At 36.8% G+C, this 20921-nt stretch overlaps 1 protein-coding gene across 1 annotated transcript; it reads left to right on the top strand.

Annotated features, from left to right (window-relative positions):
• The first annotated feature begins 2524 nt into the window (after positions 1–2524).
• TLCD4 (TLC domain containing 4) lies at positions 2525–20717 on the top strand. Its single transcript, XM_010177543.1, has 6 exons — positions 2525–2692; positions 7300–7389; positions 12653–12711; positions 14529–14623; positions 16812–16885; positions 20294–20717. The coding sequence occupies exons 1-6, from the start codon at positions 2538–2540 to the stop codon at positions 20607–20609; spliced, it is 789 nt and encodes a 262-aa protein (XP_010175845.1). The 5' UTR covers positions 2525–2537; the 3' UTR covers positions 20610–20717.
• Positions 20718–20921: the final 204 nt, after the last annotated feature.

Below are 20921 nucleotides of genomic sequence, written 5' to 3'. Positions count from 1 at the left end.
GATTATGTCAGTGTCTTTGAAACTCAGAGGTGCTAGTATAGTCATTGCAGGTGAATAAAATTGGTAACATCATGAGAACCGCTATATTTTAGTCAAAAGGAGGGAGCAGGTGTGATTGAAGTTCAGTGATTTTGCTTTTTTTTTTTTTTTTTTTTTTAAGAGAATTGTCTTCAACATGCATTTTGGCTTTCTTCACACACTTTAGGAATCAAACCAACTGATTTTTTTCCTTATGTTGTCCAAGAGAGGACTTGCTTACTACAAATGAGATGATGTAATAACAGAGTTTTGGCCCTGAGTGTAGATTCTGGAATGGTCACTGTACAGTGCTTATCAGTGGGTTTAAACTGGATGATATAAATTTGAATTGATTGTTTTAGTCCTTCAAATGTAAAAGTTTTAGAAAATCAGGCTTAACATCCATTGTCTCTACCACTTTGTGTAAATAGTGCATAAAATTTGATTTGTATTTTGTATCTTCTTGGTCAGTGGAGGCAAATGGAGAAATATGTGGACAGCAGCGTAAAAACTATTGGAGAGAATACTGAAGACTCAGAACAGTATTTGAAATTGGAAGTTTTAATAGACTAACATTGAAAAGTATGGAAAACCAGTATGCTGCTGAACCAGAACAGGTTATCAGATAAACGACTAGAATGAACCAGGGTTTGTTGCAATGCACTGCAGTGTGTGTACATTCAAATTCTAGTTTGGAGTAAAAATGCACTTAAGAACTGAATCTTCTGATCACCCTCACTTACTGTCCTGTGGTTTGTGTTGTGTAGCTGTCCCAGGGCATGTAAGCTGGGTTCCTTTTGGGTTAAACTGAGCAGGAAGATCGGCCCAAAGAGCTCATCAGATACAATGGTAACAACTGTGGAGTCCCAAGGACAGAATTAAAGCTGGTCTGAAGTAAACACTTGAAATCCATATGATATGGATGCATGTTTCACTCTGCAAATCTGCTCTCATTTGTCCTGCATTCTGCTTCTATAGCTGTAGCTTTTACTGGGGGTAGTAGTCAGATGAAGTTTTCGGATAATTCTTTCTTTTTTAACTCTTCAATTCTAGGGAGAGAGAAAAAAAAAAAGAGGAGGAGGGCAAAAGTTCGAGATCATTGAACCTTCTGCTTCAAAATCTCTTAAGAAAAAACTATTTTCTCCTGATCTATATGTAATACAACTTTTGTTAAAGTTCTAAGTTTAAATCCAAACTGTGTTTCAATATACTCACCATTTACACTTCCAGGTGAGAATATTGTACTTAATTTTTTAAAAAGTTATTATTTTAACTTTTCTTTCTGTTTTGGTTTGTTTTGGGTTTTTTTTCCTCTTGAAGTTCAAGTTTCTTTCCATCTGCAATGCAGATACAATTTCAAAAATTTAAGGCACATTCCCTCATTCTATAGTGCGTGTGAGCTAAAGGTGGACATAAGTGTATATATAATTTTATCAGGTTTTACTGACCATTAGGTTGTCGTAGTAACATCAAATAATACTAGCCTCTAAGTCTTCATTTTATTTTAGATCTTTTCTTCAGTAAAACTAAAATAAGTGACAGCAGTTATTTAAATATTTTAACTGAAGCCATTTGGCTTTTTTTCCCCTTTTCTGTTCAACTTAATACAAATTGACTTTTTATGAGTTTGTAACCTTTGACAGTCTTGGAATATAAAACTTCACAACACCATCTAACTAGAGATGTATGTCAGAAGTTTGTGACTTCTGGGAAAATGTCATTTTGTCTTGCAAAATATTGGTGACTTAGGAGAAATGGCTGAAGCATTTAGAGATGGAGATTTATGTTTGGGAATTGTTTAGCTATTTATTTAGGCCTCGTAAAGTAGCTAAACATCCAGCATCTGAAAAATGCATTTGCTCTGATGGTAGGAAGCTTTTCAGTGCACTCTGAAGTTGTGCAAAGTTTAGATTTTCACACGAAGAAGAAAAAAAGCTCGAATACAATAACCTACGCACTATCACAAAGAGAAGCCCTCAACTGTGAACAAAGTGCAAATCGAGAACCACTGTCTTTGTGAAGTATACAAACATAAAGCTACAGGGGGGCTAGTACTTTCTGAGGCTGACCTGAAAAATCTCTCTTCTACACTTATCTGATTTCATTGTTGCTTTCTAAAGTCCCATTGGCAGCAGTGAATCTAATAAGAATGAGACAAGTTTTAACTTTGGAACTTCTCAGGACAGGAGTGGAGGCTTCTGAGACAATGTTTGCACTGGTCAGTGGTCCTCCCTGCCCTGTCTGTGCAGAAAAAATACATGCAACTTCAGGCAGTGAAAATGTATAGTATACAAATGTTAATAAAACCCCAAAACAAGATGCAACTTTTACATGTAGAATTTTGGGGATACTTATATATGATAAGCCTTAAGTAGAAATGTTGAACAGGATGAAACTTTTAGTGAATAATATTTCTGTTGATAAGTTAGTTGTCAAAAACACCTCTTTGGCAGCTTAAAATAGCTAAATGGAGAATAGACTGAAATTACCTTCTGCTTCTCTTCACAGGCTGAAGAACAATGGCTTCCTTCAGCAACCTGACTATTGGCATTGCTGTTGCCAGTTTTACCGTATTTCAGCTCCTGTTCCATGTTTTGAGTTCTTGGGTGTCCACACGAGTAACACCTGGTTTTAACAATCTCAGCCAAAAAAGGAAGATCGAATGGAATTCAAGGTATAGTGTTCAAAACAAACTACAGCTAATGAACTACCTGAAATTGTCAACATCTGAACCACCCGATTGTATAGGTATATAAAACTGCAGAAAATGTTATTAGTTAAACATCTGTAAAGATTAGAGGGATGGTTCTAGGCACTTGAGAAATTCCCAGTGTAAAATGCTGAGGCTCCATCTTGAACACACAGCATTACAAACGCTTGTGCATTAAACACTTCATTAGATGGTGATGCCCGAGTGAAAGTCAGTAGAAAAAGAAAACAGTGACTAGTGACAGGTAATAAGGTAAAGGGGATTAATATTAAATGGCTTCTCTGTGACATTCTAGTAAAGAGAAGAGGTACAAAATTCCTTTCCCCCAAACATACACGAACATCAAAAGTATTGCAATTTATTCTGTGACCTAAAAGCTGTTGTACCTCTGGTCATGCTTTTGGGTGCAAAGATACTGCTCTCTGTTCTCTCAGTGCTACTATACTACATCCTGTTTTAGATAAGTTATGGTTTTCCAAGGAATTCATTAAATCTTTGGCGTAGTATTGGAGTGAGGCAGGGTTAGACAGGTACATTTGTGTGTTGGTGGGGAAGGAGACTGCAAGAAGAGAAGGGGGAAGCTGTGACAGACACAGGGTACACATTCAGGAAGGAGTTGTGGAGACCCAATCTAAAAATCTTCCCCACTCCCTTTGTGTTTTTGCAGTTCCATCACTGGGATAGATCCACCTGCATTACACTTGTCTCCTCAGACTGAGCACTGTTAAAAACTTGTTCGACCCTGTGAATCTTTCCTGAGGGCCTTCCTCTCTCTTTTTTTTTTAAGTCATAAAGAAAGTATAGGGTAGTAATTGCAAATGGGACGATCACATTTGCAATATACTACTCTGAAAGAGTATATATATAGTGCACAAGCTTCTCTGGTTGAAATGAATTGATACAGTATAACTTTATGCTTGAGTAGGCTATTACAACTTTAAAATATTTTTCAGATGTTTCTCAAATTTGAAGCTCAAAAATGTGTACTGTATGGCTGTCACTGCACTCAAAATGCATTAGTCATATCAGTCTTCCTCCTCAGTGCTGTTTAAAGACAATATCAAGTGGATACTTTTAAAGTTGTTTCCATTGTTCTAGGCAGCATTAGCAACTCAAATAGTCTTGCCCTTCCATTTGGCAAATGTCCACCTGCAGTGTTCTTAAAGGCACCATCTTAATTTCAGTTCGATCTTTGAATAATTACCTATCTGCCAGAACAACTTTGTAGGATGCCATTCATTATATCAGTGCAATTGACAATAGAGGCAGACAGGAAAACTAAACTAAACTGTTATCCTGTTAGAGCTGAATTTTTGTCTCTAAGCCACATCAAGTGACCCTTGAATTGCTTAATAGGCTTTCTGAGAACGTATCCCATGCCTGGTAGCACTATGCTAAGTTGTAGTGCTTTGCATAATAACTTATGAATTGTTTCACACATCACAAGTGTGCTGGAAATAAACTGCTCTGTAATCTCTGGGCTACTTTGTAGTAAGGTGTTTAACTACTCAAGCTGATACAGCACCCCAGGCTGTGTTCTTTTTTTTTACAACTTTCCACATATTTTCTTGGGGTTGATAGCAGGATGTAGATGTTGGTACACAGATGAGTGTAGTGGTCCAGTGCTACATTTAGTTCTGGAGTTAGAAGGCATGAAACACAAAGCGTTGTTCATCAACAGCTTGTTGATGTTATACATGAAGAGGGTATGAAGTAAAAGAAAGGCTAACTGCTTGTGTTCCTACAAAAGATTGATTTAACTCTCCTGACCAAACACAGTGTTTTGTCAAACTGCCTCACTGCATGTTTCACCAAAATGAAGAGACACCTCAAGGAGTATCTTATCTGTTCAGAGAATGTAGATGGACCTTTATGTACTCTGCAGACAACTGTGCGGGTAGAGAAAGTTTCAGTCTCCCAGTAAAATAAGTTGGATTAATTTAAATGATTTAGAAGTAGATGTTTGTTATTTTGTCCTATATGGAACTGGTGTAGAGAGTGCTCACAGAAATAGTTTTGTTGGCAGTCCTGAAGGAAACTGGCACAGAGGATGGTTATGCATTTTTATCAGCTCAGCTGGGTCTGGAAGAAGGCATCTGCTGAAATGAGCTGTAGCATTGAAAATGTATTGTTACGGTTTGTAATCAAGCATTTGAGCTGCAGCTCTGGACTGTGTTTTCCATACTGTCAATTTGTTAATTCTGACCTTTTAAGAATTAAGAACCAATAAAGTAATTGCTTCTGGAATCTTAAGTATGCAGAGGCTCAAATTGAGTTAAAAACTATACTTCAACACAGATGTAGTATCACTTTAATTTGTCGTGCATGAATTCCTGTCATCTCTTTTACAATACATGTTTGTACTGCTATTAAGCAGTTGTGAAAAAATACATATATTCAATAATAAAGGAACAAGTATGCAACTTCTTAGTGCAACTTTTTTCTTTGCAGTTTATTGAGGAGTTAAAGGATGCAAGCTTTGACAGTAATTTCAGGGAAACATAGTGAGCTTGATAGCTTGACCTAGATTCAATACTAAAATGGAATGTTGCACTATTTCCCTTCTTCTGTCCTCTCTTCTGTGGAGAAACTTCAAAGTCTAGAGTTAAGGAGGAAATCTGCTTTTTTTTCCCCCCCTTTGTTCTTTTTTTTTTTTTTTTCCCCCTCCCCCTTCAACTGCTGTGCTTGTGTATAGCTTGTATTCTAAATACTAAGGTTTGGATAAACAGCCACTCCTGCGACAAATTGCAACTGTAAACTAATGAGCTATATTCTAGGACAAATTTTACTTCTTTCAGCATTATCTTTTTCTAAAGTTAAAAAATTCTAAGTATTTCTCAAAAACTAATATTATATGCCATGCTTTGTTTTAAAAAGGAAGTGAAGTTTCTAGCTCTCTGTTAATTCTGTGTTGCATTTTAATTAAACCATTAATTATCATTAAAATTCTGATAACTAAATTTTCTTTCTTTGCTAAAAAAAAAGAAAAGAACATAAAAAAGCAACCTGTGCTATAATGGTTAGTAAATGTTCTCATCCAGCCTGTTACATTTGGCTATTTTTATTGTATTAAGCTCCATTAATTTTTTGGAACGCTATTGGAAAAGCTGCTGAAAATAGCATGACAACACTCTTTAAACTAATTTTAAATAGAGACTTATTTTATGAAAAGTCACAGAATCTTCTAATGCCAATAGATGATAATATAACTTCTGGAAACAGACGAGGGGTTATAATTTACTCTTCCTTTACCAAATCTTCAACAGGAAGTAGGATGTTTTCTTCAGATCTTGCCTGGTAGAGTTTAGACTCGTGGGAGTGACTTATGCACATTTAAAATATAAGTAACTTGCAAATACATGTATTCAATATGTACAAAGAAGACTAATAACTAAACAGCATGTATACATTTGTGTGCATATTGTTCTTGCTGTGAATATGGTGCAAAGGTGTTTCTGATCGCGCAGCATCTAACTTTGAGTTTTCAGCTTTCAAACAGTATCCATGATTCTGTAGAGCTGTTTTGGCATGTAGTTTTTTTTTCTTCCTAGTCACACTTTAAAAGTGGAAAAGCAGACAGTAGTTACACGGTATTAGGTGCAGTTTATAGTAGTGCTAAACCCATGGTAGAGGAACAAGGTTATACATTCTGGACCCATGCCCATTGCATTGTTCTACCTTCCAAGAATACATGTGGACTCACAAGGGCAGGAATGGTCCTGGCCTGCGTGCTGGCAGAGACCCTGCTGGGGCCTCTGTAAATAGGTAATTCTCTTTAAGTGCTTGTTAACATTCACAGTTTATCTACAGTGTGCATGCAGCCTGTATACTTGAGACTGGTGTCTTTGGGGAAAAAAAAGTGTTCAGTACCCAAGTATGGACAAGGCAGCTCGGGTTACTGTGACTTTATGTAGGACAAGAGGAGTATAAAATAAATTAAAGCTGTGAGTTCATATGAACCTGTAGCTGTTATACCTCAGATACTCAGGTACAACCTTTTGTTATACAAGTTTTCTCTCTGAAAACCAGAATCTACTTCAAATGCCTTTAAAATTCTTTCTGAAACTTTCCTTGATAGGATTTTTCATTTAATGCCCCTCTTTCCAAAATCTGAACTTGGCACATTTATTATGGGTCGTCTATTAATTTGGTGCCTGAAAGGAGAAACCTGCTGTTGCAGGACTCATGAATCAATGTGAGTATGAAATGCCTATAGATTTTCCAGACAGTGGGACAGTACAGTATTTGTTAGAGAACTGGATGTCATATTGTCTTTAAAGATTCAATAACATGTGGGATAATTGGAGGAAAATGTAGATCTCAGTTACTTTAAGACCTGACTTTCTATTTACCCCTGCTCTCCCTGTCCCAGTCTAATAGATTCCTTCTTTTTAACTGGTTTCCCACCTGCCATTGTGTAAGTGGTTGGATGCAGTGTAAAGAGGAGCTGATCATATGCCACAGAAGTATCTGGATGCAGTTGAGAATGTCTTTGGAAACATCCTACCTTCAGCACAGTATATGAAGTTGTAAATGTCAGTACCTCCTTGTGACTGTGATCTCTCTTTCAGGACAGTGTCCACATTCCATGCCTTGGTGGTTGGTGGGTTTTGCCTGTATATTTTGTTGTACGATGACGCTGTTAATGCTGACCGTCTCTGGTAAGTCATGTTACATAAATGTTGTGTTTACACAAGAAAATAACATAATTGAGAGGGAAAAAAATAATCGTGCAGTGTATTAATTACTGAAATAATTAATTTCCCATTAAAATACACAGTTGCGATGTGTCCATTTTTATGTCTGTACTATTTGATAATTCCAAGTTATTTTGTCAGTATTAATGTCTTAGTGCATTGTATCTCTGTGAAGTGGAATAGAACAAATACAAGCAATTGATTTGAAATAGCATATAAAATTACAAAAGCATAGAACCAAGAGTTTAACTGTAAGTCAGCCTGACTGAAACTATGCTATTCACTCTAATAATTTTAAAGTGAAATTAATATGCTGTTGCAGGTCTAGAGGGGGGGTCTGTGTGGGGAAAAAGCTGGAGGGTCCTATTTTATGTATAAAATAAATTTTTCTAAATTGATAAATTCAGATGTTTATATTTCTGCCTCCCATAAAGCTTCAATCAGTCTTTGTTTTTAAAAAAGTATGAAAGTTTCAAGCGTTGTCTTCACAAGCGATAGGAATATTTAATAAATGGACTTCTAGTATTTTCTCTGGTTAACAAAATATTCTATATTAAACTTACTTTTTCTTGATTTCTAGTTATATTGTTTTGTTTCACACTTTTTTGAGGGAGGAGGAACAAGATGCCTTTGTTTTAGTCGAGTTAATTATAGATTGCTATTGATGTTTTGACATTTCACTTATCCTCTGGAACTCTTTCCATATAGAAGGAAGAGGTCATAACTAAGTTTCATTTTGTATTTCTGTCATGGACTGTTGTTTTTAACCTTGTTAAAGGACCATACTATGAGTCAGTTTAAACTTACATAAATTTAACATCTGATGCTTGTTCTGTTCTTTTGATATTGTAAATTAATGACAATGCAGCGTGGACTAGACAGGATTAGGTGCTTGAAGTGCTCTGCCCCTGACTTGTTACATGGCTTTAATAAATGTAACGCTAATTCATAACACAAATTTAGACAACATTGGCCTGTTCTGTAGGTAGTGATATATGATTGAATTGTTGGTTATTTTGGATTTTTTTTATTGCATTCTGGTATCTTTAGAAAGACCAGTTGCAGTCTGAATATGAGATCTGTTAACCATGTTCAAAAGCAGCACATTATTATAACTATCTCAGTGTGTGTTGCAGTAAGCTTTATCAGATAGAAGCTTTTATCCTGGTTTGTTTGAGTCAACCTTGTTATAAACAGTACACAAGAAGTCATGAAATGCAGAAATAAAAGCCTCTTGGTGATGATAAATAAATTGAGTCTGCACGTTTATGAAATTTTCCTGGTATAATTCCAGGAAGAATTCAGATTAAGCAGTAATCAAACCATTTTTTTGTTCTTAGTGAGTTTGAGAAAAGTTAAGTATTTTTGTATACTGCATTGAAAACTTAATCTTGCTTATGGAAATTTAGCATCCTAGATTATGAAAAAATTTTAAATCTTAAAAGATAAAATCCATCTGCCTTTGGGGAGAATCATTTGCTGTATTTCTACTGTTGCTTCTAAAGAGTTTCTTCTGTTTGAATACATTTACAGTGATGGCTATTAGTGATTTTATTTACATTTGGTAGAGTAAGGAGAACTTTATATCTATATAAATATAAATAAAAGATGTAGTGGAATCTGTGTGTTTAAGATCAAAGCTTCAGGTTCATTTCATGGCAGTGTTTCTGTAAATTGTTTCTCGGTCAAAATTATCTTAGTGGTTTCAAGAATTTGTCGATTAAAAGTGCACAGAACACACTGTAGATGTGGAGTATTTTTAGTTATTAAACTAATAATTCTTAAATGTGTGAAGTATTACTTAGTGTATTTAAAGTAGTTGCAGTGATATGAATTTGTGTTCATGCAAGTAATTAAGTACAAAGGAAGACCAAACATAATATTGCCCATGGCTTTACAAGTATCTGTATGCAGCCTGTGAATAGAATACAATGTTGTGTTAGGCTTTCTTCTGACAGTGAAGCCAGAATAGTAGGGTAGTTTCCTCAGAATTTGCAGATATGTATTTTCTTCTAAGGCTGACTTTTATGTTACTCTTATGCATTAGTCTATTAATTCCACCATATGTCATATTGGTTCCTGGTACACAGTAATTAAAGCCTTAGCTGACCATGTAGAGCTTTAACAATTTTTTTTCCAGTCTGCTTTATGGCTTGGCTGTACATTAAGCCTTAAGTTGCTTATCATTTTTACATTGATTTGTAGCTGAATCCACAAAGTCTTGATTGCAGTTGAAAAAGTCTGAAGAGGAAAAAGCCAATTTATATGGGAAATGGCAGGTGGACCGTTGCAAGGCTGCTCAGTCTGGAAGTTGAATGCCCTTTTGAAATGCAGCCATAAGCTGTGGGGCTTGGTCATCTACAGATATGAAGGATGGATAAGCCTTTCTGTACGAGTCTCTTATTAACATTTATGAATCTGGTTTCAGTATTTTGTAAGTCCAGGAATCCTTCACGTGGCTTTCTTGCACTGTTCTAGCCCAGGTAGCCTGAAAACATTACACAGGTGCTCTGATTTCCAGCTACTGGGAAGGTTTTGATACAGACACGCTTTCCCTCTAGTTACTGCCACTGTCTTTGTGTAGTCATTGACTGAATGGTGGTTTCCAATCAGTTATTTTCTGTGGGATTTAAAGGTATCTGTATCTACAATGGAAAATCACAAGTTCTGAGCCTCTACGTATGTCAGCCTAACTTCTGGGTTCGTGCAAAGCTTAAATGCATAGTGATGATGATACCCGTCTGTTTGAAAAGGAATCAGGAGTCCTGCTAAGGGTTTGGGTTCAGTGGAGAGAGGGTGTGGTGTTACTGTCAGGTAATGCCTGAAACTAGATACAATAGATCCTAACAAAGGATAATAAAGCCTCGAGCATTGGTGAGTTACAGGGAAGCATCAGCATTCTGGACATACACCTTTTTGATGGTCTAGGATTTCTAATAACACTTTGCCTTTTTTTCTATATGTAATACAGACTAGCTAACACAGATGATGTAGAAATTGTTTTTGCAGTGGTTAGAATAATACAGTAGAAAATGTGGAGGTGGTAGAGATCAGATAAGGAAGGAGAGAGAGAACATGTAAATAAGTGAATTAAGTTGTAGCTTCACAGAAGAGCAGGCTTTTCTGTATGACTGTCCACTTTGTAGTCATGACACTTTTTGAAGTCTGATATTTGATTAGCATTTTATATGACTCTGTATCTGCAAAGAAGTTTGAAGAAAATTGATCTGTGGACTTTTGTTTGTTGCATCTGCCTGTGCCTGTTGGTGTGTATTTCGTTTGCCACACATGCCTTCTGAGCAATCACAAAACAGACAGCTCTTCCCTTTTGCTTATTCCAGTCACTTCCTGGTTGTCATTCCTGGCTCTTGCTTGCATCAAAACTAGGCTGCAAACATCAGGGCTCATAAGCGCCATTGCTCTTCCCATTCAAGGAGACAGATCAGAAAATCTAGAAGATTTTAGACTAAATTCTAAGTTTCCCATTAAGTGAGATTAATTTGGGTTTCTAACGTGGGATCTTCTTGAAGGGAGGTGAGAGATGGGCAGTGCAGGCATATATGTTGTTGAAGTGTTGGTTTAGAATATCTAGAGCAGGTTTGTTGCAAGATTACCGTTCTCATGGAAAGAAAAAAAGGAAGTGAATAATTGCCTGTCTCATCCAGTTAAGTCACATTTACCAATATCAAAGAACCAATTTCATGTACTTGATCCTTTGCATCTTTCCTGGAGAAGAATATGAAGGTTCTTGAGCATAGGCTTAGTGTTGGTGATGATGTGCTGAAGTGTATTTGGAGCACTTACAGATCTGATTGTGATGCTGCTGCAGCTTGGAGCTCTGATGGGAGGGCTGTAACTATTTAAAGATTTTCTGCTAAAGTTGTGAGAACACATCTGTCTAAGCTGCGTGTCTAGCTGTGACTTTCAGAAGACCTACACCTAAAGAAGCACTCAGCCCACAACCTACCTAGCTCATGAAACCAGGTTTTGAAGCCATGGAAAAATGGTCCTGTCTCAAGCTGTAGTTAAGAGTGCCTCTATGGCCAGTCTTAAGAGATGGAGTGAGCTCCAGGCTCTCCTGGTAATGTTTTTTCTCACCTAACGGCAGAATTCTGATTTTCTGAGTCCTTCTATTTTTCCGTAAGCTACCTTCTCACTCAGGGAAGCAGTTAGTTTTAGATGCTAAGAAATACTTAAAATTTAGTGAACAGATAGTGATAATACAGGAATTCTCTTCCACTTCTTCATTCCAAAATGTATAAAAAGTAAAAGCTAAGTAATAGCATTTTGCTGCTTTCTAGCTGAGGTAGACTTTGTATTCGAGGTGGCTGTAAGCAGTTGTGTTCCTTTTTTCTCAATGAGTTTACAAAAAGGTTGCTTTCACAGCTTATCTTGAGCAGTTCACCTTTTATAAATCTGTAGACCTGTCACTTGAAGCTCAATTCATACTTACACAAAATATATCTAGATTAGATGCACAACTTAGTTAAAAAAAAAAAATAAATCCTTATGCCAAGGAAAAGAGATTTGCTTACCGAACTCCTCACAGTAGGAATGTACAGAGGACAGTGGAGGAGAGAACAAATGTTACTTGCTGTAATGTGGATGCTTCCCTTTCTTGAGCTGTATTCACAAGTTTGGGTTTGTTGAACATCCTGGAGGAACTGAAGTTGTATACGTGCTACTAAGAGCTTTGCCTGCTGAATGTTTATAGCACCGAAAGGGAAGGGACAGAAGGTGTGAAACTACTCTGAAAAGCATTTCTCCTCAAAGGTTCCTTGGCTCCAAAGAACTGGCAAATAATTCCTTTCATGTCTCCTTCTACTCTTTTTATCCCTATAAGCATCCATCTTTTTATGAATATGAAAAGCACCAGCTGAGCAAGATATTTTTGTCATCCTTAACAAAGTTTTAACGCTGGCAGAAGAACAAAAATGGAGACGCAGAGTGCTGGTTAAAGTGATAACACACTGCCTGGCTATTGAGGCAGTCTCTACCCCAAGGCAGGAGGTAATCCTGATCAGGGTAGTTAGTAGATGCCTTATATCTGAGTGGAAAAGGAATCCATTTTAATGACTAGGACCTTTCTTAACCAAATCTATTAATGTCTTACTGATGGGCCAAGAATAAGCTGACCTGATGGATATTATGTGTTTGATATGTGTATGTCTTTTTGCAAATTCCTTTGTTATAAGGCTGTAACTGTGTATTTTTGGTATGTTTACAGGGGTGACCCTTCAATTGTGAAACTGAATATTGCTATTACCACAGGCTACCTCATTTCTGGTAATTATGCAGTGTGTATATAACACATACAACCTGTATATTTATACTGAGCCACTATGCTGGAGATGTGATATGTGTATACAATACAGTTGCTACTGTGGCTTTTAAAATTGCTAATGGAGTTGTGGGTTGTGATGAAATCACAGGATCTTGCCAGCAGATGTGAAAGGTGGAATGATACCTCTTTAGGAAATGCCACTGTGTGGCTTTGTGATGGTTTGATACACATCCACCAACTCCAGCTCAGTTTTGCCCTTCAGCCGACTGAGAAAGTGTTAAAACAGTGCCCTTCACTCCCTTCAGGGTATCTACAACTTCTAGGGCTTTTATCATGTTTCTTCCCTTGACCTCAGAATGCTGGCAGAAGAATTTTAGTAATCCTCAATACAAGCTGAGCCAAATGATGCCATAGGATCCTGCTTGCCCACCTTTTAGTCTCACTTTAAGCCAAAATTTAGCCATGTATAAAACATGAAAATTTTATATTACTTTCTTGGTATGGCATTTACCCCTACATATATTTTATGTTCTTAATTATTTACTGTCGACTAAAATTGGCATGGGGATTTTGCTACAAAATGCTTGGGAGCTTTCTTTCATGGTGTGTGGGGATAATGCTGACTTATCCAAGCAAAAACTTATCGTGACTTGAACTAGTTTCAGGGAAAACTTTTCATGTTAGGATGGACTCTCTGGTCAGAGACTGGGCCGTGGACTTGGTTATTTCTCAGACTAGATTTCTCACCTCAATGGAATTGATAATCTGGTGATCAGCACACCCAGTTAAACTGTGGGTTAATTAAGTCTCGGTTTTTTCCATAGGAAGAACTTCAGCTCCCGTGTTTAAATTCATTGGTATCTATTTTTGAATAATTATGCATTAGACTTTCATTATGAATTAATGAATGCCTTTGAACAGAGACCTGAACCTGGCCACTCATTCTCTCTCACTTCCTTATATAGTTAATATTTAATTATTAATAGGAAGTGGAGCAGCTATGTCAGATGATATAGAGTCCTGCCTGAGGATAGCTAATATAAAAGAGATCAAGGCACTCACTGGAGATAGGAAAGGCACAGGGTTGAAGTCTTTGATTTGGAACCTTGGCCACTAATATTACAGTCCAAAGTACTCATTTGGAGAAAGTAGGGGCAGAAATTGCTTATTCCAGTATAGAAAAGAAAATATTCTGAAATCTCAGACTGTCATGGGACAGGACAGAACTTTTCTGTCAAAGCTTTCCTTATAACATTAGCTCAGGTCCGCTGTATCACTTGTGCAGTAATTGGAAACCTGTGATTAAATAAAGCAAACGTGCTTCTCATTCCAAGTGCCCTTTGCAAAGTATTTTTGGTAAATGGTTCCCTGTATGCTAATATAAGTACTTTTTGATTCAGAAGTTCCCCATAATAGATCCCTGCACTTATTGCATGTATTTGTATATTCACTGTGCCCCCTGTAGCACCTCCCTCTTTTTTTTTTTTTTTTTTGTGTCACTTGTTCCAAATTCTTGGATTCATAAGTGTGAAGACTTGCTATGAGATTCTGGATCTACTTTTTCCTTCCAAAATGTTTCAGCTAAAGCTATTGCCTCTGTACTTTCATTGATGTGGAAAGCAATAATTTATGGCAACTGTTGGAAGAATACTGTTGCTTAATGCTTTGACTACACTAAAGTCTTCAGGATAAAGGTGTTCTCTTCAGACATAATTAAATCAGAGAGTTTAAATTAATGCCATATGTTAGCATTTACACATCTAGAACTTAGAGAAACACTATTCTGAGGTCATTTATCATTATTTCTTTTCTTTTGTAGATTTGTTGCTTATTATTTACTACTGGAAGGCAATTGGTGACAAATTTTTCGTGATACATCACCTGGCAGCTCTATATGCTTACTATTTTGTACTGGTGAGTGCTGTATTTTCCAGCAACATAACAAGCAGATGAGATTGGAGACAATGCTTTTATAGATCTCATTTGCTTAATGTTTAAAAAAAATCTTCACTGGTTGATGTATGAGCTTTGTGAGAGGCATATTTATATTTTCAATCATCATTATTTTCTAAATGGTTTTATCAGTCATTTGTGGTAACTACATGCCTTTTCAATGTTACAGTCCTTCAACAAAAATGTATAACTTAAATTTAACTGCTGAAATTAAAACTCTTCTCAGTTTTTGCTGTAGAGAGACTTTGACAGAGGGGCTTTTCACATGGTTATAGAAAAGGGTTTCAGATAAAACCACAAGTCTGAATATTTACTTGGCAAATTAGAAGGAAATGGTTTCAAGTGGTTATGTTCTGCTTGTGATTGTATTTGCAAGGCCATAGGTCAGTGATCTCTAACTCTGGTGAATGTACTAAAATCAGGTGGATATGTTTTTTCTGGGGTGGTGGTTTTTTTTCTTGTTCCATTTTTATTTTTACTTTAAAAAAAAAATCTGTTATGACACAAACTGATCTGCTGAGCCTTCTTGTTTAAGGTTGGAGAAACAATGGATGATTAACTGTATATGTCTATAAATATCTGTGGCATACACACGTTGAAGGGAAAAGGGGAAAAGAAGGGTATTGTTCTAGGATAAAGACTAACTTAGTTACTCTTTGCTGCTGCTGGAATTTCTCAAAGATGCCCATGTGACTTGGTAGAAATCCCGTTGACCTCCAGCATAATGCTCCTGAATTTCTCCTGAAAAGCTCAATTCAGTAAATAAAGAAATCTTATAAAATACTTGGTACTTCATTTACCATGTTTCTTTTCCTGCCTACTGTGTGAATCCCATGCTTACAGTATTAAAAGTGTCGAGAAGCCAGATTACTGTCAGATTTCCCATGTAATGGTTTAAAGGGGATGAAGTACACTGACAAGTAAATACTCTCTTTTGAGTTGAAGATAATTAGATCTACTAATATTATCATGGATGAAAGTGAATTAGAGCTGAATATTAGTGAAATGGAAATACCACTACCAAGGCTAATCCCTGATGCAGAATATTCATTAGTTGTTTCTGGAGTAAATAGAAAGCGTAGTGTTAGTGTGAATTTATTTTAAAGCAGTTCTTACTATTGGATGTAGCTCTGCCCTTGGATGCCTCTTATCTTCAGAGAAAGTTACTCATTAGTATCTGATTTCAAAAATGGCTCTTGAAGATAGGAGAGAATTTGATTAAGAACACAGATTTTCTGTTTGGTATAGTGTGAACTAACATGAAAGGCCTGAAGTAGTGGGTATTGGCACGCTTGGTGGGGGAAACAGGAGTCATCACACTCCATAGGCTGTTCAGGAGACCTATTGAAATTAAAAAAAAAAATAAAAAAATAAAAAAATCTTTTTATCTCTACATCTACAAACTACTGCTTAGCCAGCCATTGAGTAATGGGATACTGTTTACAGCACAACCAAACGATAAGGCAGAGGATATGCTGTACTTTGTCACTTGGAGGAAGGTGCTCAGTTACAACGTGTATCAGTGTAAATGTGCCACGCAGTTTTCTGAGTAGTGGCACAGAGAAGATGTGCTCCCCTTCCAACCCACAGGGCACGGCAGGGACTGCAGCAGAGCTGGTGGAAAAGGTTTCCCCTGCAGTGAGGAGGAGAGGAGAAAGGGCTTTATGTGCCCTTCCTGCTGCCAAATAAGAGTTGGGAATTCATCTTGGCAAATTATGTTCCTAAAACAATGCAGGGACATTTTTCTGAAGCTTACAGTGTTTCTGTTAGGGCTTGTTTAAACATTGAGAAATCCAAACTATTTATAATTCTCTTAGACAGCAATAGTATCATTATAATTATAAGCTATGGCTACTTATGCCAGTCTTCTCTAGCTAGCTTTCCTTGGCCACTTAACTGTAAGTCTTATAAACATTTATTTAAAGTAAGAAACTACTGGTTTGAGATACCTGAAGAACAATTGCAGCTTTTGTAATAAACCTCATTTTGAAATTGCAAGGAAGTTGGCCACAGCTGACAAACTCGCTTACTATCAGTTTTAATAAAGAAGTTGAGACATTGTACCATTCTGCGTATACTTGAAGACTTTCATCGAGATTTCAAGTCTATATTGTTGATTTTTGTGTGTCTGTTTTGTTTTGCTAACCAGAGCAAAGGTCTGTTGGCTTATTTTGGAAACTTCCGTCTGCTTGCAGAGTTCTCCACTCCTTTTGTCAATCAGCGGTAAGTGGTTAGGGAATTTTTGCATAGTTATTTTAAATTTTAATCTGCATTATTATTTCTGTCACTTAGGAAGGGGTTTTTTTGTTGTTGTTGAATGTCTGCTGAAAGGGACTTTATATATATATTGAACTAAGCATTGCTGTGTGGAAGCCTTTTTTGCTATGAAAACTTTTGCTGCTATAGCTGCACCCGTATAACTAATGTATTCACCCCCGAGTTCCCTGTACAGTGCACCAGCCTTCATATGAAGTGCCAAATTTTGATGGAACTACTGATTAAAAAAGTTCACAGATATAATATTATTAGCCTTTGTATGATCATTGAATTATTATAATAAAGCCATCATTTTCAATAGGGATATTTTTTAGTATCATGGACCAGGAAAAGAAGCAAGAACACATTGCCATCAGAATCCTAGAACTGAATTGCATTGCCCTAGATGATTTGAAGTTTATTTTGCAATGCAGCACATGTATAGATCAGTATTAATATATGCATATGAATATATAGACTAATATAAATGTACGTTCTTTACTTTCAAAAATAGTTCTGGGAATTACTTTGAGCACTTACATGAGAAAAATAGTAAAGCACCTAAATCTATCTGGAATGGTTAATCTTCACACTTGTGATGAGAGAAGAAAGTGGCAGAAGGCTCTTTTGCCGAGCTCAGTGAGAGTCAAAGCCTGCCATGGCTTCTGGTTATAGTGCTGGTACTGGAATTGCTGCTGGCAATATCAGAGCATCATAATGCCACATACTGCAGGTAGGGGAAAGCTGTCCATGGAGTTGCCCTGTGCTCTGGGGAGGGTGGCCTCTCTCCTTACTCTGTAGCCACCATGACCCAGCTGGGGACAGGGATTTGCCCCAGGAAGACTTTGCCTCAGGAGAGGGGCTCAGGGCAGTGCTGCAGTCCTCCCCTCTTCCTCTGTGAGGTTTTTGGGGGATTTGGGGGATTTTTTTTTGTTTTTTTGCAATGTAGGATCAGATCTTTCAGTGTATCAGATGCCTGTTCCTCACCCGTGCTTTTTGTGGTGTATTTCTACTTTACTGATCCTACATGTGTGGCATCTGTTTTCTTTTCCAGGTGTCTGGTAGAGAAAGGATGGGGTTTGTAAGCCACATAAGAACTGTAATCCTCCTGCAAACAGGGTGTCTGATATTACCCATTATCACATTGTGACTGTAAACTCTGGAATCTTTTATGAGACTGTAGCATTCCTCGGATCTTTAGGAATAAAAATGATTGTGATTGTGCTAAAATCCCTTTTGAACATTAGCTTGGCAAATTCAACTTGCAGGAGGGCAGGGTGGGATAATGGAGCTTTCCAGAGGTTGCTTTCATTTCCCAAGTGCAGTTGAGTAGGAGATTATAGTCTAATGTAGTCTGTGCTCTGTGTGCTCAGAGAAACTGAGGAGTAAATAAACACTTCTTTAAATTTATTTTAGTAATACAAGGAGGAGGAGAGTAAGAAAATGAAAAAAAAGGTGGGATTGTATTCTACATTTCTATATCGAAATTCATGTCCTAGTGGATGGCTGTTCTGCCAACTGACTTCTGCCAAGATAGGATTTCATCCTGGGTTTCAGTGGTACCTATAGTGATGCTTTTCTTTCAGAACGTGGTGTTAGGAAGTATTGTGGTACATCTGGCTATTGAAATTAATATGTTATACTTTCAAAATGCCTATGGTGAGATCCTGTGCCATTTACTGGTTTCTCAGAAAAACGGAAATCACTGTAGGAGATAATAAAGTCCCTTGCACTAAGGGATGTCATCTCATTAGTGCACGAATGTTTTGTTGTGGGTTTGTTTTTTTTTCATTAAATTTGAAGAGAACCAGACACTTAAGATAGTAAGTAGTGGATAATGATAATGACTTAGATTATGTTTCTTGTTTGCATTCTTGGTATTTCCGAAAGAGCTATTATTAAAATATAAAATTATATTCTAATCTCAGAACTGTAATATTTTCTTTGTATTTCCTGTCTGTGTTGTTAGGGATATCTAATTGGAGGTTGTCTCCATGCCAAGAATTTAGCTCTTTTAATGTTAGTATCAGCATTTATGTAATTAATGATGAACTGTGGTGGGTAAAGTTGTAATCATAACTGTGATTTACTGGCTTTTATTTTTTTTAATTTGCTGGGAGAAGGAAGCTGCTAAGCAGATATCCAGTTACCTATAATGGTACATTGCAGTGTATTTTAAAACCCGTTTTTGTTGCTTTTGGAATCTGCAGTGTATATATCAATGAAAGTACAGGCTCTGATTGTTAGTCTGGCCAAATATATCAATCACTTTGTGTGGTGTGGTATCCTGCTTCCAGGCTGGAATGCCACCTTGAATGCCTGGATTTTAATTGTCTCAGTTTCACTTTTAATGAATTCCTGGAATATTTCTGTTAGAGCTGGATGTCTGGCAAATCTTTTTAGTATATCTGTAATTAGCTAGGTTGTAATCTGTAGGTAATTAAATTAAAAATTACTTTAAAAAACAGTTTTAGAACTGTTGTTTTGTTAAATAGTTTTACCCTCATATCTTCTGAAAATAAACTGATTATTCCACTTCCCCTCCCTATCATGAATATAGAGGAAGTAATTTTCCTCTGGTCCTGTCTGTAACTCACCATTGTTGCACAAATTTTCTTTGCATTTATTCTGGTTTAAATGTGAATTATAAAGAATTAGAGGAGTTTGTTCCTTTTTCTAGGAATTCACCCCACAGGTTCTGTGTGCTAGGCAATCACGCCTTTCTAATCAGGAATTAATATGCAATAATTTTTTTTTTAAAGAACAGTTATGACCCAGTAAAAGTAGTGGGAGAGGGAAAATACCTTTTCCATTGCATAACATACGTAGCTGTGACATGATCCAGTGACATTTACAATATCTGGTTCTGAAGTTCTAGTTTCAGGCTGAACAGGAGCAGTCAGAAAATCCCAAATCTGAGAAAGTCGAAATTAGAACTCTCTAGATTACCATATCCAAATGCAATGCTAGAATTGCTTTCAGGGAAAGAAACAGAAGTTTAGTTGCCCGTTCATACAAACTGTGGTAACAAGTATTAAATTTGTATTTATAATTTTAAAAGAGAATTTGAATTGTAGTGTATTACACAGTAGTCACTGAAATGCACACTACTTGTCAGCTGGTTTACAATTCAAATCAGGATTTTCCACATATTATTCTGCAATGTGCTGGATATTACACACTGCATAAGTGGGGAAAAAAAAATGCAGCCAAATGGAAGAGTTTGCAACTAAGCCAAGACACAGTGCAATAAGTTAGAAATGAGGATGGAAGTAATTAATAAATTAAATGATTAATTTTAAAAAATGAAATAAAATCCTTTTTTAACTAGATGGCTTTAAGTCTGCTTGGTATCTGTGAACCCTTCTTTTGCAGGTGGTTTTTTGAAATACTGGGATATCCCAAATCTTCAAAGGCCAACATCATCAATGGTGTGCTGATGACAGTTGTGTTCTTCGTGGTGAGGATTGCCGTCATGCCTATATATTACAGCCATGTAATTTCCTCATTTGGAACAGAGGCTTTCCAGAGATTAGGATTTGCAGCCCAGAGCGCCTGGATTATCTCAAGTGTTGTCTTGGATGTTATGAATGTGATGTGGATGGTCAAAATAGCAAAAGGATGCTACAAAGTAATTTGTCTTATTGGACAGGAGGATGCCAAAACTCAGAGAAATGGAAAATCTGACTAGAAATCATATGCATAAAATGAAATTTCTACTATGAAAATAACTTGAGTTCACTGAAACAGTGCACATTTCGGCCATGGAATGCGCTTCTTAAGGAAACAAGGTATTACCTCTGTACTGACCCTCGTATTTCCCTAGCCACACTGCCTGCACACCCAGGGCCACGCTTCACGGATCCTGTCTGGTGAGGAATAAAAGCAAAAGCTCACACAACGGAGTTCCACCTGTCTGTTCTAAGCAGTTACAAGCTACTGAAATTAGAAAGGAACAGACTGGTTACTTGCTTGTCCACCAGTGAGTTCGAAGTGTTTTGCT

This window comes from Antrostomus carolinensis, unplaced genomic scaffold (genome assembly GCF_000700745.2).
Source record: "Antrostomus carolinensis isolate BGI_N321 unplaced genomic scaffold, ASM70074v2 scaffold38761, whole genome shotgun sequence".
NCBI classification, from domain to species: Eukaryota; Metazoa; Chordata; class Aves; order Caprimulgiformes; family Caprimulgidae; genus Antrostomus; species Antrostomus carolinensis.
Note: the sequence above shows the minus strand (reverse complement) of the source record. Positions and strands in the feature narration are given on the sequence as shown.

What these genes read in the sequence shown, in the direction of transcription:
- TLCD4 (XM_010177543.1), top strand. Translation starts at nt 2,538, where the DNA reads ATGGCTTCCTTCAGCAACCTGACTATTGGCATTGCTGTTGCCAGTTTT. An exon ending in CACAGGCTACCTCATTTCTG is followed by an intron (nt 12,712 to 14,528) that starts GTAATTATGCAG and finishes TTTCTTTTGTAG; the next exon opens with ATTTGTTGCTTATTATTTAC. An exon ending in ATGCTTACTATTTTGTACTG is followed by an intron (nt 14,624 to 16,811) that starts GTGAGTGCTGTA and finishes TTTGCTAACCAG; the next exon opens with AGCAAAGGTCTGTTGGCTTA.